The sequence below is a fragment of the Coregonus clupeaformis genome, chromosome 33, assembly GCF_020615455.1.
Source record: "Coregonus clupeaformis isolate EN_2021a chromosome 33, ASM2061545v1, whole genome shotgun sequence".
Classification (NCBI taxonomy): domain Eukaryota; kingdom Metazoa; phylum Chordata; class Actinopteri; order Salmoniformes; family Salmonidae; genus Coregonus; species Coregonus clupeaformis.
Window position 1 is genome coordinate 7,494,493 of NC_059224.1, and position 20,344 is coordinate 7,514,836.

The 20,344-nt window shown below is 47.9% G+C and overlaps 1 protein-coding gene across 1 annotated transcript; it reads left to right on the forward strand.

The window, feature by feature from the left end:
* mcm3 (minichromosome maintenance complex component 3) lies at nucleotides 1-19,462 on the forward strand. Its single transcript, XM_041860065.2, has 17 exons — nucleotides 1-162; nucleotides 515-627; nucleotides 954-1,162; nucleotides 1,432-1,562; nucleotides 1,661-1,899; nucleotides 2,201-2,306; nucleotides 2,808-2,961; nucleotides 9,040-9,171; nucleotides 9,693-9,901; nucleotides 10,836-11,010; nucleotides 11,310-11,436; nucleotides 11,844-11,994; nucleotides 12,946-13,086; nucleotides 13,401-13,504; nucleotides 17,828-17,901; nucleotides 18,173-18,272; nucleotides 18,613-19,462. The coding sequence occupies exons 1-17, from the start codon at nucleotides 88-90 to the stop codon at nucleotides 18,809-18,811; spliced, it is 2,439 nt and encodes an 812-aa protein (XP_041715999.1). The 5' UTR covers nucleotides 1-87; the 3' UTR covers nucleotides 18,812-19,462.
* Nucleotides 19,463-20,344: the final 882 nt, after the last annotated feature.

Here is a 20,344-nt window from a genome sequence, read left to right on the forward strand (position 1 = left end):
ATCTTTCACTTCTGGAAAGACCTCTGCAGAAACGGTCGCTTCGGGCTCCGAAAAAGTTTTTGTCTTTGAAAAACATAAAATTACACAATGGCGTCTGATTCTGTGGACGATCGGGAAATGAGAGAGGCGCAGAGAGAGTATCTGGACTTCTTAGATGACGATGTAAGTAGTTTTGTACTTTGATAATGTAGCTAGCTAACTTTTATTGTAGGCCTTCGAAAGGAAACCATGCAGCGTGTTGAGTTACAATGGATAACGTTGAAATCATGCCAACAGTTAGCTAGCTAGCTAGCTAAACTCCTTGGGCAATATTTTCTAACTTTGTAACGTTAGTTCCTGCCATCCTATCTAGCTCGTTAATTTTACGATGATATTGATAGCCAGTGAGTGACAATGTGTAGGCTAATGTGTAACTTTAGTTGGGTATTTAACGTTCGCCCACTGCTCAAGCCAGCCATCACTTGACCTGGATAGTGTCTGACGATTACCCCATTTGTGTGTTGTCCTGATGCAGCAAGACCAGGGAGTGTATCAGAGCAAGGTACGGGACATGATCAGCGAGAACAAGAACCGACTTATCGTCAACATCAACGACCTGAGACGACGCAACGAGGCCCGGGCTGCCAGGTAGAAAAACAAAGAGGATAACAGTAACTGATGTTACACTGCATTCACACACACACAAGCTTTTGGCAGTAATCGATTAGTTGTACCGGTATGTATCCACCAAGTTATTGGCATCCCACTATGCAAGATATGTAAGGGGATCTCTTTAGTTCACATTCCATATTAAGTTCCAGACCATACAATACTAGCCAAACACATAGAGCACCTAAATAAAACATGATCTACCGGTATGTGTCTATTATTGTATTTATACAAGACTGTGTAAGGGAAACTATGTCAACAACATGTAATACCATGCATATTAACCTTTGCTCCCATCTTCCCAGGTTGATGACTAATGCGTTTGAGGAGCTGCTTGCGTTTCAGCGTGCTCTGAAGGACCTGGTGGCGTCTGTGGACGCTACCTACGCCAAGCAGTACGAGGAGTTCTTTGTTGGTCTGGAGGGAAGTTTCGGCAACAAGCACGTCTCTCCCCGTACCCTCACCTCTCGCCTGCTGGGTAGCATTGTCTGTGTGGAGGGCATCGTCACCAAGTGTGAGTATAGATGCAGGGATGGATGGATGGAGTGGTGTAAGGTATCAAGCCAGCAGCCTACTCTGAATGTCTAGGACCACTGTACTGCTCCACAACTACCCATTCTATTTTGTCTTCAGTTTCCCCCTCTCTGTTCTGCTTTGACATGACAGCATGGAGTCAGAGCAGAATGTAATCCATAAGAAATAAACAAAGCAGACCCCTTTTTCTAGTATCCTCCCCATATCCAAAGTAATATCTAATACCTCCTCCTGTTCCTCTCTCTCTAGGTTCTCTGGTGCGTCCCAAGGTGGTGCGTAGTGTCCATTACTGTCCGGCCACCAAGAAGACCATGGAGCGGAAATACACAGACATGACCAGCCTGGACGCCTTCCCTTCCTCTGCCATCTACCCTACCAAGGTACGCACTCACTCACTGCCTCACTCCGTAGATAACCTCCGAAAACTATTGGTGGGGTCGCAGCGCAAATAATTAATTATCTCCATCCCTCTCTCTAGGATGAGGAAAACAACCCGTTGGAGACGGAGTTTGGTCTGTCCATCTACAAGGACCACCAGACGATCACGGTCCAGGAGATGCCAGAGAAGGCTCCTGCCGGTCAGCTTCCCCGCTCGGTGGACATCATACTGGACAATGATCTGGTGGACGTGGTAAAGCCAGGAGACAGGGTCCAGGTGATCGGGACCTACCGCTGTCTGCCTGGAAAGAAGGGAGGATACACTTCTGGGGCTTTCAGGTGAGGACATCACTTGGTAACACTTGTGCACGTGGATAGTCCCCAGTAGATGTTTTTTGTCGATGTTTAACCTACTATTTCACTATCATACTTTGTAAAGAAAGAGTTAAAACGCACACTTAAAAAGTTGAAGAGGACATTAAACATAGAATAAATAGAGAAAGCCCAACAGTATTACTCCCAATTTTTGTATTATTATGTGACTAAACCAATGCTTAGGCACACAGTACCTTCTTCGGGGGGGGGTTATAAGGTATATTGTTATCCTACATCTGTACTCCTGTCCTCCATCTTCCTCCAGGACCATCATGATAGCCTGTCAGGTGAAACAGCTGAGTAAAGAAGTGTCTCCATACTTCTCGGCTGACGACGTCTCCAAGATCAAACTTTTCAGCAAGTCGAAGCTGGTAAAGAGCTGCACTGCCATAGTGATGGTTTTTAACATCTTAGTCATTTAGCAGATGCTGTTATCCAGAGTGACTTAGTTAGTGCATTCATCTTAAGGTAGCTAGGTGAGACAACCACATCGCAGTCGTAGTAAGTAAAACCTTCCTCAGTAAAGCCGCTGTCAGTACTAGTAAGAGAAGACAATTGCAAGTGTTAATTTCCCCTCTAGCGATCATTACAGATCCATCTCAATAGTCTAAAAGGGTCTTCCTCTTGTCTACCAGTTCATCTGAAAAGACGGGACTGTCATTTTGGCCAGAGTCACTCATCGACATATCGCCTGGCATCCCAAATATCCACAATACTAAATTAAATACTCTGTGATCAAAGATGAGAGATTCTACAGCTTATTTTGCGCCAACCCATTCCCTCAAACGCACCGTCTGTGTCCTCGTTCATGAGTACACTAAGAACATTCTAGACCATCTCTACCTATACTAACTCTCTCCTCTCCTATCCAGGATGTGTTTGACCAGCTGTCCCGCTCCCTAGCCCCCAGTATCCACGGTCATGAATATATTAAGAAGGCCATCCTGTGTATGTTGCTGGGAGGAGTGGAGAAGGTGCTGGAGAATGGATCACGCATCAGAGGAGACATCAATGTACTGCTCATAGGTACTGAGACCACTGAACTACTGCTGTTCTTTCTCTCTCTTTATCTCTTGTTCTTTCTCTCTCTCTGTCTTTATCTCTTGTTCTTTCTCTCTCTCTCTCTCTTTATCTCTTGTTCTTTCTCTCTCTTTTAGTTCTTTTAGTTTAGGTTATGAGATAGTAGGTCCCAAACAGTGGTTGATGGCTGTATGACCTATGAGCCTAAGGTCAGTTTGGGAATAATCTCTCACGACACACTGCTCAGATTAGAACCCTTTTGACAGTGTTGTGTTCGAGATCACCTAAAGCGAGACCGATTCGAGACCGATGCAAATAGAGTCTGAGTCAAGACCCAGATCGGGGGGTGGGGGGGAGACCAAGTCAAGACCGCAACCGGGAAGGGGACAGGGGGTCCGAGACAAAATGCGAGTCCAGTTCAAGACCATGATTGTAATTTTGTCAAATCACCACCATAATAAGAGTTCAAAATGTCCAGTATTTCTGTGTTCATATTTCAGAAGAACATATGGATTCTTTAGACATTCAGAATGGTGAAAGAATGTATACTGAGGGCAAATCAAAATGTATTTGTCACATGCGCCGAATACAACAGGTGTAGACATTACAGTGAAATGCTTACTTACAAGCCCTTAACCAACAAAGCATTTTTTAAAGAAAAAAATAAGTAAAAGTAAATAACTAAAGAGCAGAAGTAAAATAAAATAAACAGTAGGGAGGCTGTATACAGGGGGGTACCGGTGCAGAGTCAATGTGCGGGGGCACCGGCTAGTTGAGGTAGTTGAAGTAGTGGAGCTACTCTACAAATTAATACTAACAGACTTCTCAACAGCTTCTACCCCCAAGCCATAAGACTCCTGAACAGCTAACCATGGCTACCCGGACTATTTGCACTGCCCCCCCACCCCATCCTTTTTACGCTGCTGCTACTCTGTTAATTATTAATGCATAGTCACTTTAACTCTACCCACATGTACATATTACCTCAACTACCTCAACTAGCCGGTGCCCCCGCACATTGACTCTGCAACGGTACCCCCCTGTATATATAGCCTCCCTACTGTCACTTTATTTTACTTCTGCTCTTTTTTTCTCAACACCTTTTTTTTTATTTTTATTTTTTATTGTTAAAAATAAATGCACTGTTGGTTAAGGGCTTGTAAGTAAGCATTTCACTGTAATGTCTGCACCTGTTGTATTCGGCGCATGTGACCAATAAAATTTGATTTAACCCAGACACAGTGGGGAACATGACGTCTTCTACGCCTTCAGAGAAGGGCAAAGGATTTATAAAATAGTAATAATGATTCTAATTATATTATTTTCAGTGATATTCTGATTTAATCTCTTCCGTTTTTGTTGGAAAGGGTTAACACTGAAGAGAAAAAAAGATCCAATCAGGATTCTTATTTGGTGGTCTCTGGGGAGATCATTTTAGCTAGCTAAGTCAGCCATTGGCTACGCCATCAGAAGCTAGATAGAAGGCATCTGCAGTGGGCTAAATCAGGGTCACAGAGTGATTCTTTATAGTCTTAAACAAATCTACTTTGAAACCAAAGTGTACACGTCACACACACGGTTATGGGCGGACAAAAAAGCCCATGTCAAATATAGAGTTGAAATGTATTCCATTTTTTGTTTGCCTCCCAATATTACACTTCGTATACATCACAAAAGTGTGTGGCGCGAATGTGAATATACACTGCTCAAAAAAATAAAGGGAACACTTAAACAACACAATGTAACTCCAAGTCATTCACACTTCTGTGAAATCAAACTGTCCACTTAGGAAGCAACACTGATTGACAATACATTTCACATGCTGTTGTGCAAATGGAATAGACAACAGGTGGAAATTATAGGCAATTAGCAAGACACCCCCAATAAAGGACTGGTTTTGCAGGTGGTGACCACAGACCACTTCTCAGTTCCTATGCTTCCTGGCTGATGTTTTGGTCACTTTTGAATGCTGGCGGTGCTTTCACTCTAGTGGTAGCATGAGACGGAGTCTACAACCCACACAAGTGGCTCAGGTAGTGCAGCTCATCCAGGATGGCACATCAATGCGAGCTGTGGCAAGAAGGTTTGCTGTGTCTGTCAGCGTAGTGTCCAGAGCATGGCGGCGCTACCAGGAGACAGGCCAGTACTTCAGGAGACGTGGAGGAGGCCGTAGGAGGGCAACAACCCAGCAGCAGGACTGCTACCTCCGCCTTTGTGCAAGGAGGAGCAGGAGGAGCACTGCCAGAGCCCTGCAAAATGACCTTCAGCAGGCCACAAATGTGCATGTGTCTGCTCAAACGGTCAGAAACAGACTCCATGAGGGTGGTATGAGGGCCCGACGTCCACAGGTGGGGGTTGTGCTTACAGCCCAACACCGTGCAGGACGTTTGGCATTTGCCAGAGAACACCAAGATTGGCATATTCGCCACTGGCGCCCTGTGCTCTTCACAGATGAAAGTAGGTTCACACTGAGCACATGTGACAGAGTCTGGAGACGCCGTGGAGAACATTCTGCTGCCTGCACCATCCTCCAGCATTTTCTGGTTTGGCGGTGGGTCAGTCATGGTGTGGGGTGGCATTTCTTTGGGGGGCCGCACAGCCATCCATGTGCTCGCCAGAGGTAGCCTGACTGCCATTAGGTACCGAGATGAGATCCTCGGACCCCTTGTGAGACCATATGCTGGTGCGGTTGGCCCTGGGTTCCTCCTAATGCAAGACAATGCTAGACCTCATGTGGCTGGAGTGTGTCAGCAGTTCCTGCAAGAGGAAGGCATTGATGCTATGGACTGGCCCGCCCGTTCCCCAGACCTGAATCCAATTGAGCACATCTGGGACATCATGTCTCGCTCCATCCACCAACGCCACGTTGCACCACAGACTGTCCAGGAGTTGGCGGATGCTTTAGTCCAGGTCTGGGAGGAGATCCCTCAGGAGACCATCCGCCACCTCATCAGGAGCATGCCCAGGCGTTGTAGGGAGGTCATACAGGCACGTGGAGGCCACACACACTACTGAGCCTCATTTTGACTTGTTTTAAGGACATTACATCAAAGTTGGATCAGCCTGTAGTGTGGTTTTCCACTTTAATTTTGAGGGTGACTCCAAATCCAGACCTCCATGGGTTGATACATTTTATTTCCATTGATCATTTTTGTGTGATTTTGTTGTCAGCACATTCAACTATGTAAAGAAAAAAGTATTTAATAAGATTATTTCATTCATTCAGATCTAGGATGTGTTCTTTTAGTGTTCCCTTAATTTTTTTTGAGCAGTGTATTTCACGTGCTTTGCGATTGTGTAGGCTAATTGTATAGGCTACATGATTTCTCTATTGTCCTACATCATTGATAAATGGTATACCTCCACTACACTACTTTGATACGGAACAGTAGGGATTAAGAAGTGAGTATATATATGAAGAAAAAGTGGGTATAAGGCATATGTATACCTGCGTATGACCTCCACTACACCACTGGCCCCTTTGTGTTTTACAAAAAGTGAACTCTCCTACATGAGTGCGCTGGTATTACCGTTGCTGTCCTTTCAGCATCACAAACCTGTAACACACTGAAGGCCTAAAGGTTCACCACTGATCAAACATGTCTATAATAGATATAAAAACTGTTCAGGTATTAATGTTTCAAGAAAGGAGTGTATATATTTGGCCTGGCGAAGCGGGTTTTTATGCGCTGACTGAATGGAAGCTGATAATTATGAGTTTTTTAAATAATTTTTTTACTCTGCTGGTCTGGGGGTAGAAATGACGAGTCCTCGCTGTCCGAGACCGAGTACAAATGTATCTGACAACGAGACATTCAAAATGTGGTCTCCAGTACTACAACGCAGCCTTTCGACCCTCCCAATCAATTTGGTTTGCTAGCTCACGTAACATTTGGTTCTGGGTTATGAGATTAGTTTGGGAAGAACTTTTAACTTGTGATGGGTGAAAAATGTATACAGTTACATATCGCAATATTATATCAATACTTTGACTCCAAATAATGTATTTATTTTTTTGCTAGGTCACGTCAGCTAGCGCTAGTCGGCTGTGCCTGCACCAAAACTCGTGTTTTTCATCCTATATCTTGTTCTCATGTTTAAATAGTGAGCCAACATGTTTTCAGCACTTATTTCCATGACCGATCAAAACTATTTTTTTCATGGCTCTCTCTTGTCTCTCTGCAGCAGACATATGGTGAGCGATACGTTTGAAACATCAAATCGCAGTATCGAATCAATACATATCGTATCGGCACTTAAGTATCGTGATAATATTGTATCGTGAGGTCCCTGGCAATTCCCAGCCCTATTAGTGAGCACTGTTAAAAGTGTTACAGTATGTGTCTGTATCCTAATTGTATCACATGTAAGACTGATCTCTCTCTCCTCTCTCTCCTCTCCTCTCTCTCTCTCCCCTCTCTCTCCCCTCTCTCTCCCTCTCTCTCCCTCTCTCTCCCCTCTCTCTCCCCTCTCTCTCCCCTCTCTCTCTCCCCTCTCTCTCCCCTCTCTCTCTCCCCTCTCTCTCCCCTCTCTCTCTCCTCTCTCTCTCCTCCCCTCTCTCTCTCCTCCCCTCTCTCTCTCCTCCCCTCTCTCTCTCCTCCCCTCTCTCTCTCCTCCCCTCTCTCTCTCCTCCCCTCTCTCTCTCCTCCCCTCTCTCTCTCTTTCTCCTTCTCTCTCTCCTCTCCCCCCTCTCTCTCTCGCTCTCTCCTCCCCTCTCTCTCTCTCCTCCCCTCTCTCTCTCTCCTCCCCTCTCTCTCTCTCCTCCCCTCTCTCTCTCTCCTCCCCTCTCTCTCTCTCCTCCCCTCTCTCTCTCCTCCCCTCTCTCCTCCCCTCTCTCTCCTCCCCTCTCCTCTCTCCCCCCTCTCTCTCCTCCCCTTTCTCCTTTCCTCCTCTCTCTCTCTCCTCCCCTCTCTCCTCCCCTCTCTCCTCCCCTCTCCTCTCTCTCCCCCCGCTCTCTCCTCCCCTCTCCTCTCTCTCCCCCCCCTCTCTCTCCCCCCTCTCTCCCCCCTCTCTCTCCCTCCTCCCCTCCCCTCTCTCTCTCCTCCCTCTCTCTCTCTCCTCCCCCTCTCTCTCTCCCCCCCTCTCTCTCCCCCCTCTCTCTCCCCCCTCTCTCTCCCCCCTCTCTCTCCCCCCCCCTCTCTCTCCCCCCCCCCTCTCTCTCCCCCCTCTCTCTCCTCCCCCCTCTCTCTCCCCCCTCTCTCTCCCCCCCTCTCTCCCCTCTCTCCTCCCCTCTCCTCTCCCCCCTCTCTCCCCTCTCTCCTCCCCTCTCCCCTCTCTCCTCCCCTCTCTCTCTCCTCCCCTCTCTCTCTCCCCCCTTTCTCCTCTCCTCCCCTCTCTCCCTCTCTCTTCCCCCCCTCTCTCTCTCCTCCCCTCTCTCTCTCTCCCCCCTTTCTCCTCTCCTCCCCCCTCTCTCCCCCCCCCTCTCTCTCCTCTCCCCCTCCCCCCTCTCTCTCCTCTCCCCCTCCTCTCTCTCCCCCCCCTCTCTCTCCTCTCCCCCTCCTCTCTCTCTCCTCCCCTCTCCCCTCTCTCTCTCCTCCCCTCTCTCTCCTCCCCTCTCTCTCCTCCCCTCTCTCCCCCTCTCTCCCCCCTCTCTCCTCCCCTCTCTCTCCCCCCTTTCTCCTCTCCTCCCCTTTCTCCTCTCCTCCCCTCTCTCCCCCCTCTCTCTCTCCTCCCCTCTCTCTCTCTCTCCCCCCTCTCTCTCCTCTCTCTCTCCTCCCCTCTCTCCCCCTCTCTCTCTCTCCCCCCTCTCTCTCTCCTCCCCTCTCTCCCCTCTCTCCTCCCCTCTCCCCCTCTCTCCTCCCCTCTCCCTCTCTCCTCCCCTCTCTCTCCTCCCCTCTCTCCCCCCTCTCTCCTCCCTCTCTCTCTCCCCCCTTTCTTCTCTCCTCCTCTCTCTCCCCCCCTCTCTCTCCCCCCTCTCTCTCTCCTCCCCTCTCTCTCTCTCCCCCCTCTCTCTCCTCTCTCCTCCTCCCCTCTCCCCCTCTCTCCTCTCCTCTCTCCTCCTCCCCTCTCCTCTCTCCTCTCCTCTCTCCCCCCTCTCTCTCTCCCCCGTTTCTCCTCTCCCCCCCCTCTCTCTCCCTCCTCTAGGTGACCCATCAGTGGCTAAGTCCCAGCTGCTGCGTTATGTCCTGCACACGGCGCCCCGAGCCATCCCTACCACCGGCCGGGGGTCATCTGGGGTCGGCCTGACCGCTGCTGTCACTACTGACCAGGAGACTGGTAAAGACACACACAGGCTCACACACACACACACACACAGGCTCACACACACACAGGCTCACACTCAGATACTGAGCTGAAACTCGACAGAAAGAGTGAATATGATCATCCTTCCTGACAGTGAATGAATCCATAACATGCCTATCAAATTAGGTAGTGAAACATTCAAAGACACCAAATGAATAAGTGAATCAATCAGACACTCTTATCCAGAGCCACTACAGTAGTGAATCAATCAGACACTCTTATCCAGAGCCACTACAGTAGTGAATCAATCAGACACTCTTATCCAGATCCACTACAGTAGTGAATCATTTAGCAGACTCTTATCCAGAGCCACTACAGTAGTGAGTCATTTAGCAGACACTCTTATCCAGAGCAATTAGGGTTAAGTGCCTTGCTCAAAGGCACATCAACACAGCTAGTCGGCTCGGGTATCGAACCAGCGGCTGCTAGGCTACCTGCCGATGAAATGCTACTGTTATATTACCATATTGTGTGCTTCTCTCCTCTCCCATCAGGTGAGCGTCGTCTGGAGGCGGGAGCGATGGTTCTGGGGGACAGGGGTGTGGTCTGTATCGATGAGTTTGACAAGATGTCCGACATGGACCGTACAGCCATCCATGAGGTGATGGAGCAGGGCCGTGTCACCATCGCTAAGGCGGGTATCCATGCCAGGCTCAACGCCCGCTGCTCCGTGCTGGCAGCTGCCAACCCCGTCTACGGCAGGGTGAGCTAAGAACTATTACATGTAATGATGAAGGAATGTGGTGCCTTGAAAGCGTCTCTCAAAAACTTCTCTGGAGATGGTTTGGAAGCGCCGCTGAACGGGCATTTAACTAGTCTGTAAAGGAATGCCACTTCTGAAGCGGGACTAACGTCCATCACTAGGCAACCAGAACTGTCAATCAAATGATCTCGAGCTGCCTGCACGCAGACCATTTAACTCCTAAGAAAAGTACTTGACTTACCGAAACATTTAGTAGAAATAAAACACATCTACCCTACCATAAACAACAACACAGCAGCACACCAATCAGCAACGTTTATTGTTGTCAGGGAAACAACACCCAAGATTCTATTGCGGAGCAGAATTCTACTGTCTGAAAAGGAACAGACTCTTTTGAAAGGGTATCAATTGTCGCTATCGACCTGTTACCGTAGCGGCGTCCTATGTATGAAAAGGGTATATGACCTCATAAAATGATTTTCCATTTGAGTGTTAGTCATGATCCGGATCCTGGCCGACACTAATCTGGTCTCGGCAACTTACAAGATGCGCTCTACCTCACTCCTCTCTCTCTAGGATAGCATTAATCAGTGTCTCCTCCATCTCTCTCTCTCCTCTTTCTCTCTCTCTCTCTCTCTCTCTCTCTCTCTCTCTCTCTCTCTCTCTCTCTCTCTCTCTCTCTCTCTCTCTCTCTCTCTTTCTCTTTCTCTTTCTCTTTCTCTTTCTCTTTCTCTTTCTCTTTCTCTTTCTCTTTCTCTTTCTCTTTCTCTTTCTCTTTCTCTTTCTCTTTCTCTTTCTCTTTCTCTTTCTCTTTCTCTCTCTCTCTTTCTCTCTCTCCCTCTCTCTCTCCTTCTCCCTCTCTCCTCTCTCTCTCTCCTCTCTCTCTCTCCCTCCTCTCTCCTCCCTCCTCTCTCCTCTTTCTCTCTCTCTCCAGTATGATCAGTATAAGACTCCTATGGAGAACATTGGTCTGCAGGACTCTCTGCTGTCTCGTTTTGACCTGCTGTTCATCATGTTGGACCAGATGGATGCAGAGCAGGACAGAGAGATCTCAGACCACGTCCTCAGGATGCACCGATACAGAGACCCCCGCGAACAAGACGGGACAGGTAACACTCTACTCCTAACAACAGATCTGGGATCAGATGCACCACCAGGGACATGGAACTAGATATGCCGGTGATCACCAGTCCCGGTTCTTGAGGGCTGTTCGGTTGTTCAGGCCTGATTCAACGTCATTCATCTTAGCTACAACTGCTTATCAAGGCTTTTTATTATCTGAGTCAGATGTTTTAGTGCTTGGCTTGAACAAAGGTCTGCATACCCTGTGGTTCTCCAGACCCAGTGTGTGTGTGACCACTGATCTATGATCTAGACTACTGACTGCGTGTGTGTGTGTTGGTTGTAGCCATGGCCTTTGGTGGATCAGTAGACATCCTGGCCACTGAGGACCCTGACTCGGTTCAGGACGAGCAGGAGGAACTGCAGGTCTACGAGAAACACAACAACCTGTTGCACGGCACCAAGAGACGCAGGTATGTGCTCTCTCTGGGCACGCTCGTTTTGCGTGAGTTGACATTTCACTTTAGGACCAATAGAATGGTCTAAATCAGTGGTTCCCAACTCCAGTCCTCCAGCGCCGCCCCCAACAGTACACGTTGTTGTTGTAGCCCTGGACAAACTCACCTGATTCAACTCGGACAGCCTGATGATTAGTTGAATCCCGGGCTACAATAAAAATGTGTACTGTTGGGGGTACTGGAGGACTGGAATTGGGAACCACTGGTCTAAAATGTGCAAACTCTGCCCACCTGGGGCACAGGGTGAGGAAAAACGAACGTGCCCCCTCTCTCTTTCTCCAGTCCTTCATCACTGCATGTTAAGGTCTTCTTTCCTTCTCTGTACCCATCTCCATGCTAAATCAGTTATGTTTTTTGTTTAGAGAGAAGGTAGTGAGTAAGGAGTTCATGAGGAAGTACATCCACATCGCCAAGGTGTTGACCCCCACTCTGACCCAGGAAGCAGCCAATCACATCGCTGAAGAATACTCCAGGCTGAGAAGCCAGGAACAGCTGGGCTCCGACATCGCCAGGGTGAGTCGTTTAGACACGCCCACACACAGAATATAGCCTTTACTTATAGGTGCACCCATCTAGTACTGTGCCGGACACACTTTGCCTCCAGAACAGCCGGAGTTCTTCGGGGGCATGGATTCTACAAGTTGGAAACGTTCCACAGGGGTTTTGGTCCGTGCTGACGTCATTGGACGACGTTACACCACCGCCACCAGCCTGTACCGTTGACACCAGGCAGGATGGGTCCATGGACTCATGCTGCTTACGCCAAATCCTGACTCTGCCATCAGCATGACGCAACAGGAACCAGGATTCGTCGGACCAGGCAATGTTTTTCCACTCCTCAATTGTCCGGTGTTGGTGATGGCGTGCCCACTGGAGCCACTTCTTCTTGTTTTTATCTGATAGTAGTGGAACCCGGTGTGGTCGTCTGCTGCAATAACCCATCCGTGACAAGGATCGTCGAGTTGTGCGTTCCGAGATGCCGTTCTGCACACCGCTGTTGTACTGCACCGTTATTTCTGTTTGTGGCCCGCCTGTTAGCTTCCACGATTCTTGCCATTCTCCTTAAACCTCTCATCAATTAGTTGTTTTTTGCCCACAGGACTGCCGCTGACTGGATGTTTTTTGTTTGTCGCACCATTCTCTGTAAACTCTAGACACTGTCATGCGTGAAAAGCCCAGGAGGCCGGCCGTTTCTGAGGTACTGGAACCGGCGTGCCTGGCACCAACGATCATACCACGCTCAAAGTCGCTTAAGTCACTCGTTTTGCCCATTCTAACGTTCAATAGAACAGTAACTGAATGCCTCGATGCCTGTCTGCCTGCTTTATATAGCAAGCCACGGCCACGTGACTCACTGTCTGTAGGAGCGAAGCATTATCGTGAACAGGGTGGTATACCTAATAAATTGCCCCCCATCTAACCTTCTCCCCCGTCTAACCCTCTGCCCCCCCTTTCCCCCTCCAGACATCCCCAGTAACCGCTCGTACTCTGGAGACCCTGATCCGTCTGTCTACGGCCCACGCTAAAGCGCGCATGAGTAAGGTTGTGGAGCTGGAGGATTCGGAGGTCGCTGTGGAACTGGTCCAGTTTGCATACTTCAAAAAGGTCAGCAGACTCGACATGCATAGTTGGTTGATTGATTTGATTGTCTTCCACATGGTGGCCATCCCATATGGGATTATTACACAGTACTTGTAATATAGGTTACAGCCTTTGCGCAAACATATATCTTCATTTAAATAAACTCTGTTGTATTTTGGTAAAGCCTGTCTGATGTCTGCAGTTAGTACAGAATGGGTTTAATCTGAAACTAATCTCTGTTCTGTCCTGTAGGTTCTGGAGAAATTCATCTCTGTTCTGTCCCATGGTCCTGTAGGTTCTGGAGAAACTCATCTCTGTTCTGTCCCATGGTCCTGTAGGTTCTGGAGAAGGAGAAGAAGAGAGGGAGGAAGGAGCAGGACTCTGGCTCTGAGGAGGAAGAGGAGGAGACAACACAACGTACCCCTCGCTCAGACAAGAAGAGGTACGGCATTGGACTCTTATTTGTGAATGTAAACAAAATAGCCTCAAAACATGGTTACAACTATCACTATGGATGGTTACAACCATCGCTATGGATGGTTACAACCATCGCTATGGATGGTTACAACCATCGCTATGGATGGTTACAACCATCGCTATGGATGGTTACAACCATCGCTATGGATGGTTACAACCATCGCTATGGATGGTTACAACCATCGCTATGGATGGTTACAACCATCGCTTATGGATGGTTACAACCATCGCTATGGATGGTTACAACCATCGCTATGGATGGTTACAACCATCGCTATGGATGGTTACAACCATCGCTATGGATGGTTACAACCATCGCTATGGATGGTTACAACCATCGCTATGGATGGTTACAACCATCGCTATGGATGGTTACAACCATCGCTATGGATGGTTACAACCATCGCTATGGATGGTTACAACCATCGCTTATGGATGGTTACAACCATCGCTATGGATGGTTACAACCATCGCTATGGATGGTTACAACCATCGCTTATGGATGGTTACAACCATCGCTATGGATGGTTACAACCATCGCTATGGATGGTTACAACCATCGCTATGGATGGTTACAACCATACGCTATGGATGGTTACAACCATCGCTATGGATGGTTACAACCATCGCTATGGATGGTTACAACCATCGCTATGGATGGTTACAACCATCGCTATGGATGGTTACAACCATCGCTATGGATGGTTACAACCATCGCGTATGGATGGTTACAACCATCGCTATGGATGGTTACAACCATCGCTATGGATGGTTACAACCATCGCTATGGATGGTTACAACCATCGCTATGGATGGTTACAACCATCGCTATGGATGGTTACAACCATCGCTATGGATGGTTACAACCATCGCTATGGATAGTTACAACCATCGCTATGGATGGTTACAACCATCGCTATGGATGGTTACAACCATCGCTATGGATGGTTACAACCATCGCTATGGATGGTTACAACCATCGCTATGGATGGTTACAACCATCGCTATGGATGGTTACAACCATCGCTATGGATGGTTACAACCATCGCTATGGATGGTTACAACCATCGCTATGGATGGTTACAACCATCGCCATGGATGGTTACAACCATCGCCATGGATGGTTACAACCGTGCCATGGATGGTTACAACCATCGCCATGGATGGTTACAACCATCGCCATGGATGGTTACAACCATCGCCATGGATGGTTACAACCATCGCCATGGATGGTTACAACCATCGCCATGGATGGTTACAACCATCGCCATGGATGGTTACAACCATCGCCATGGATGGTTACAACCATCGCCATGGATGGTTACAACCATCGCCATGGATGGTTACAACCATCGCTATGGATGGTTACAACCATCGCCATGGATGGTTACAACCATCGCCATGGATGGTTACAACCATCGCCATGGATGGTTACAACCATCGCCATGGATGGTTACAACCATCGCCATGGATGGTTACAACCATCGCCATGGATGGTTACAACCATCGCCATGGATGGTTACAACCATCGCCATGGATGGTTACAACCATCGCCATGGATGGTTACAACCATCGCCATGGATGGTTACAACCATCGCCATGGATGGTTACAACCATCGCCATGGATGGTTACAACCATCGCCATGGATGGTTACAACCATCGCCATGGATGGTTACAACCATCGCCATGGATGGTTACAACCATCGCCATGGATGGTTACAACCATCGCCATGGATGGTTACAACCATCGCCATGGATGGTTACAACCATCGCCATGGATGGTTACAACCATCGCCATGGATGGTTACAACCATCGCCATGGATGGTTACAACCATCGCCATGGATGGTTACAACCATCGCCATGGATGGTTACAACCATCGCCATGGATGGTTACAACCATCGCCATGGATGGTTACAACCATCGCCATGGATGGTTACAACCATCGCCATGGATGGTTACAACCATCGCCATGGATGGTTACAACCATCGCCATGGATGGTTACAACCATCGCCATGGATGGTTACAACCATCGCCATGGATGGTTACAACCATCGCCATGGATGGTTACAACCATCGCCATGGATGGTTACAACCATCGCCATGGATGGTTACAACCATCGCCATGGATGGTTACAACCATCGCCATGGATGGTTACAACCATCGCCAGTGGATGGTTACAACCATCGCCATGGATGGTTACAACCATCGCCATGGATGGTTACAACCATCGCCATGGATGGTTACAACCATCGCCATGGATGGTTACAACCATCGCCATGGATGGTTACAACCATCGCCATGGATGGTTACAACCATCGCCATGGATGGTTACAACCATCGCCATGGATGGTTACAACCATCGCCATGGATGGTTACAACCATCGCCATGGATGGTTACAACCATCGCGCCATGGATGGTTACAACCATCGCCATGGATGGTTACAACCATCGCCATGGATGGTTACAACCATCGCCATGGATGGTTACAACCATCGCCATGGATGGTTACAACCATCGCCATGGATGGTTACAACCATCGCCATGGATGGTTACAACCATCGCCATGGATGGTTACAACCATCGCCATGGATGGTTACAACCATCGCCATGGATGGTTACAACCATCGCCATGGATGGTTACAACCATCGCCATGGATGGTTACAACCATCGCCATGGATGGTTACAACCATCGCCATGGATGGTTACAACCATCGCCATGGATGGTTACAACCATCGCCATGGATGGTTACAACCATCGCCATGGATGGTTACAACCATCGCCATGGATGGTTACAACCATCGCCATGGATGGTTACAACCATCGCCATGGATGGTTACAACCATCGCCATGGATGGTTACAACCATCGCCATGGATGGTTACAACCATCGCCATGGATGGTTACAACCATCGCCATGGATGGTTACAACCATCGCCATGGATGGTTACAACCATCGCCATGGATGGTTACAACCATCGCCATGGATGGTTACAACCATCGCCATGGATGGTTACAACCATCAGCCATGGATGGTTACAACCATCGCCATGGATGGTTACAACCATCGCCATGGATGGTTACAACCATCGCCATGGATGGTTACAACCATCGCCATGGATGGTTACAACCATCGCCATGGATGGTTACAACCATCGCCATGGATGGTTACAACCATCGCCATGGATGGTTACAACCATCGCCATGGATGGTTACAACCATCGCCATGGATGGTTACAACCATCGCCATGGATGGTTACAACCATCGCCATGGATGGTTACAACCATCGCCATGGATGGTTACAACCATCGCCATGGATGGTTACAACCATCGCCATGGATGGTTACAACCATCGCCATGGATGGTTACAACCATCGCCATGGATGGTTACAACCATCGCCATGGATGGTTACAACCATCGCCATGGATGGTTAGCAACTATCGCCATGGATGGTTACAACCATCGCCATGGATGGTTACAACCATCGCCATGGATGGTTACAACCATCGCCATGGATGGTTACAACCATCGCCATGGATGGTTACAACCATCGCCATGGATGGTTACAACCATCGCCATGGATGGTTACAACCATCGCCATGGATGGTTACAACCATCGCCATGGATGGTTACAACCATCGGGGGCCATGGATGGTTACAACCATCGCCATGGATGGTTACAACCATCGCCATGGATGGTTACAACCATCGCCATGGATGGTTACAACCATCGCCATGGATGGTTACAACCATCGCCATGGATGGTTACAACCATCGCCATGGATGGTTACAACCATCGCCATGGATGGTTACAACCATCGCCATGGATGGTTACAACCATCGCCATGGATGGTTACAACCATCGCCATGGATGGTTACAACCATCGCTATGGATGGTTACAACCATCGCCATGGATGGTTACAACCATCGCTATGGATGGTTACAACCATCACTATGGATATGAATTTGATAGTGGTTACATTTTCTCCAGGCCCATCCCTCAGCTTTTTACCAAAACAAACTCTTTGGTGAACTCACACTTGACTTTTACTAGCAGTGACCTTGCTGATAGCTACTTTATTGAGGAAGAATGTACTTACTGTGAAATGTGGTTGTCCCAACTAGCCATCTTAAGATGAATGCACTAACTGTAAGTCGCTCTGGATAAGAGCATCTGCTAAATGACTAAACATGTCAAATGTTATTGTTCCTACTGCCCCTTTAAAAGGATAGTTGCTGTGTTTTCTGGACATGTCTGTTATTCTGTGTTTGTCCTGCAGGAGTCGCCGTGGTTCCCAGAGCAGCGAGGCCCGCGACCCGTACGACTTCGCTGGAGAGAAGGACATCCCTGAGAGTAAGAACCAGACGCTTCTTTCTCTCAGTACCATTTCTGCAAAGCACTATGGGTTCCATTCAGACTTGAGATAAATTGGCTTAACATGGACTTCAGTCATCAAAACATGGACTTCAGTCATCAAAACATGGACTTCAGTCAACATTTTTCTTGACTTGTGTCCATGTTAAGTCAACTAATCTCAAGTCTGAATAGAACCTTTTTATATGAATCAAATTGATTCTCAGTTTCAGAATTGTTACCATACACTGTTTGCCCCTCCCTCCCACAGTCCAGGCTGGCACGCCCAAACCGGCCGAGGCAGAAGAGGAGCCTATGGATGCCCCTGTCCCACCGAGCCAGGACGGGCAGACAGAGGTGTCTGCAGACAGGTGGGTTACAGTGCGAAGGGCAGAGACTCCTCTCATGCTACCGTCAGTCACTCTTGTTAGGGGACCCTGCATAGACTGGATAGGTGAAAGCAAAATGTTTGAACTGTGAAGAATATGTTGGAAGTCTGGGGCTGGGTGCTAAAATAGAACCAAGACCTAGTTAGGATAGGCATGTGTCTATCGTTCCACTGAGTGGAAGGGAGTTATATCCCTCTGTCCATGTTAATCCTCTCTCTCTGTCTCTCTCTCTCTGTCTCTCTCTCTCTGTCTCTCTCTCTCTCTCTCTCTCTCTCTCTCTCTCTCTCTCTTGTGTCTCTGTCTCTCTGTGTGTGTTTTCCAGGCTGAAGGAGTTTAAGTCCTCCCTCCTGGAGGTGTTCCGTTCTGCACATGCTCAGTCCGTTGGTATGAACTCTCTGGTGGAGAGTGTCAACAAGGACAGTGACGCCCCCTTCACCCTGACAGAGGTCCGGGCCGCCCTCGCTCGCATGCAGGACGACAACCAGATCATGGTGGCTGATGATATCATCTTCCTCATCTGACACAGAGGTGGAGGCAGGAGAGGGAAGAGGAGGTGGGAGGGAGAGGGAAGAGGAGGTGGAGGGAGGAGGAGAGGGTGGAGGAGGAGGGAGAGGACAGAAGGAGAAGCAAGAGTCAGAATGGAGAGATTATGTTTCCCATTTGAGACCAAGAAGGATGAGAAGGAATTCAGAAGAAGAATTGAAGTAGATTTTGACTGGTTCTTCTGGGTTTTGGGTCCACTAGCTTCTTCCAGTTAGCTTTTTGGCAACAACCGCTTATGGACTAAAAAGGAGTTGAAAGATTATGGTTTTATGTTGTTGAATGTCCTTGGTTCATTCTTGATCAGTTTCAAAGTTTTTTGTTTATTTGCTTTACTCATGTTTTAGCAACATATTATGGTATGTACAAGGTCTGGTTACAATTAAGAGATGTGGGCTAGAAGGACCATTCTCTCTAGAGCAAAGAGCACCTGTATCGTTTTAATGCTTTCTTTTTACAGTTTTAATCTGTTTAAAAAACATTACTTTTTTCTGAAATATCTTTCTTGTATATATTGTTTTGTTAAAAAAAAAAAAAAGGTTTTCATTGTAAAGGTTTGTCAACTGTAGTAGTGCCTGGGGATGGAACATTACATTGTTTGATGTTAAACGTTGTGGCTGGTTGAAGATGAACTAACTGCTTGTGCTCTCATTTACACACACACACACACATCGGGGGATAGCGTATCGCTTTTATAAAACAGATGAACAATGCGTTGAGGTGCAGCTGCCTGTGAAATGGGGTTTCACTGCGTTGTACAATGGGGAAATGATAAGCTGTGGTTTTGATTGGGCTGATCAGGGCCTCCCTGACATTACATTTACATTTTAGTCATTTAGCGGACGCTCTTATCCAGAGCGACTTACAGGGGCAATTAGGGTTAAGTGCCTTGCTTGAGGGTACATCAACAGATTTTTCACCTAGTCGGCTCGGGGATTAGAACCAGCGACCTTTCGGTTACTGGCACAACGCTCTTAACCACTAAGCTACCTGCATAACCTCCATCCGGGCTAGTCCCTCTGCTCTCTACACCCACGCCTGAGTCATCATTTTACATGACGCTGCAACATTATTTGGCAGCCTAGTTAGCGCCCCCATTAACAATACATAGGGAATACATTTTTTTGTTTATGCTCTGAAACTGAATGTATAGAATGAGAACAATATATATATTTTTTTAATCTAAAAGTTGGCCCAACTCTCTAAATATAATCTCTGCTCCGTTTTCAGTTTCTTGACTGAGTAATGCTGATTTGTTCTGAGAAGTGGTCAGCGTTTCTGTGACCTGGATAGAGAGGAGTGGGTGGACACCAAATGGTACCCTATTCCCTATATAGTGCACTACTTAAAGGGCTCTGGTCAGAAGTAATGCACTATGTAGGGAATAGGGTGCCATTTGGGACGCTGACAGTGTGTCTGTGAAGATTGTCCCTCTTCTAGGGATTTTAATCGGTTTGCTAGAGTGGTGCGTGGAGAAGTGGGTATCCTCAAATATTGCGAAACATTTCCCAAAC

Coding starts and splice junctions, on each gene's coding strand:
- mcm3 (XM_041860065.2), top strand. CDS start 88: ATGGCGTCTGATTCTGTGGACGATCGGGAAATGAGAGAGGCGCAGAGA. Junction 628..953: donor AACGAGGCCCGGGCTGCCAG/GTAGAAAAACAA, acceptor CCATCTTCCCAG/GTTGATGACTAATGCGTTTG. Junction 17,902..18,172: donor AGAGAAGGACATCCCTGAGA/GTAAGAACCAGA, acceptor TCCCTCCCACAG/TCCAGGCTGGCACGCCCAAA.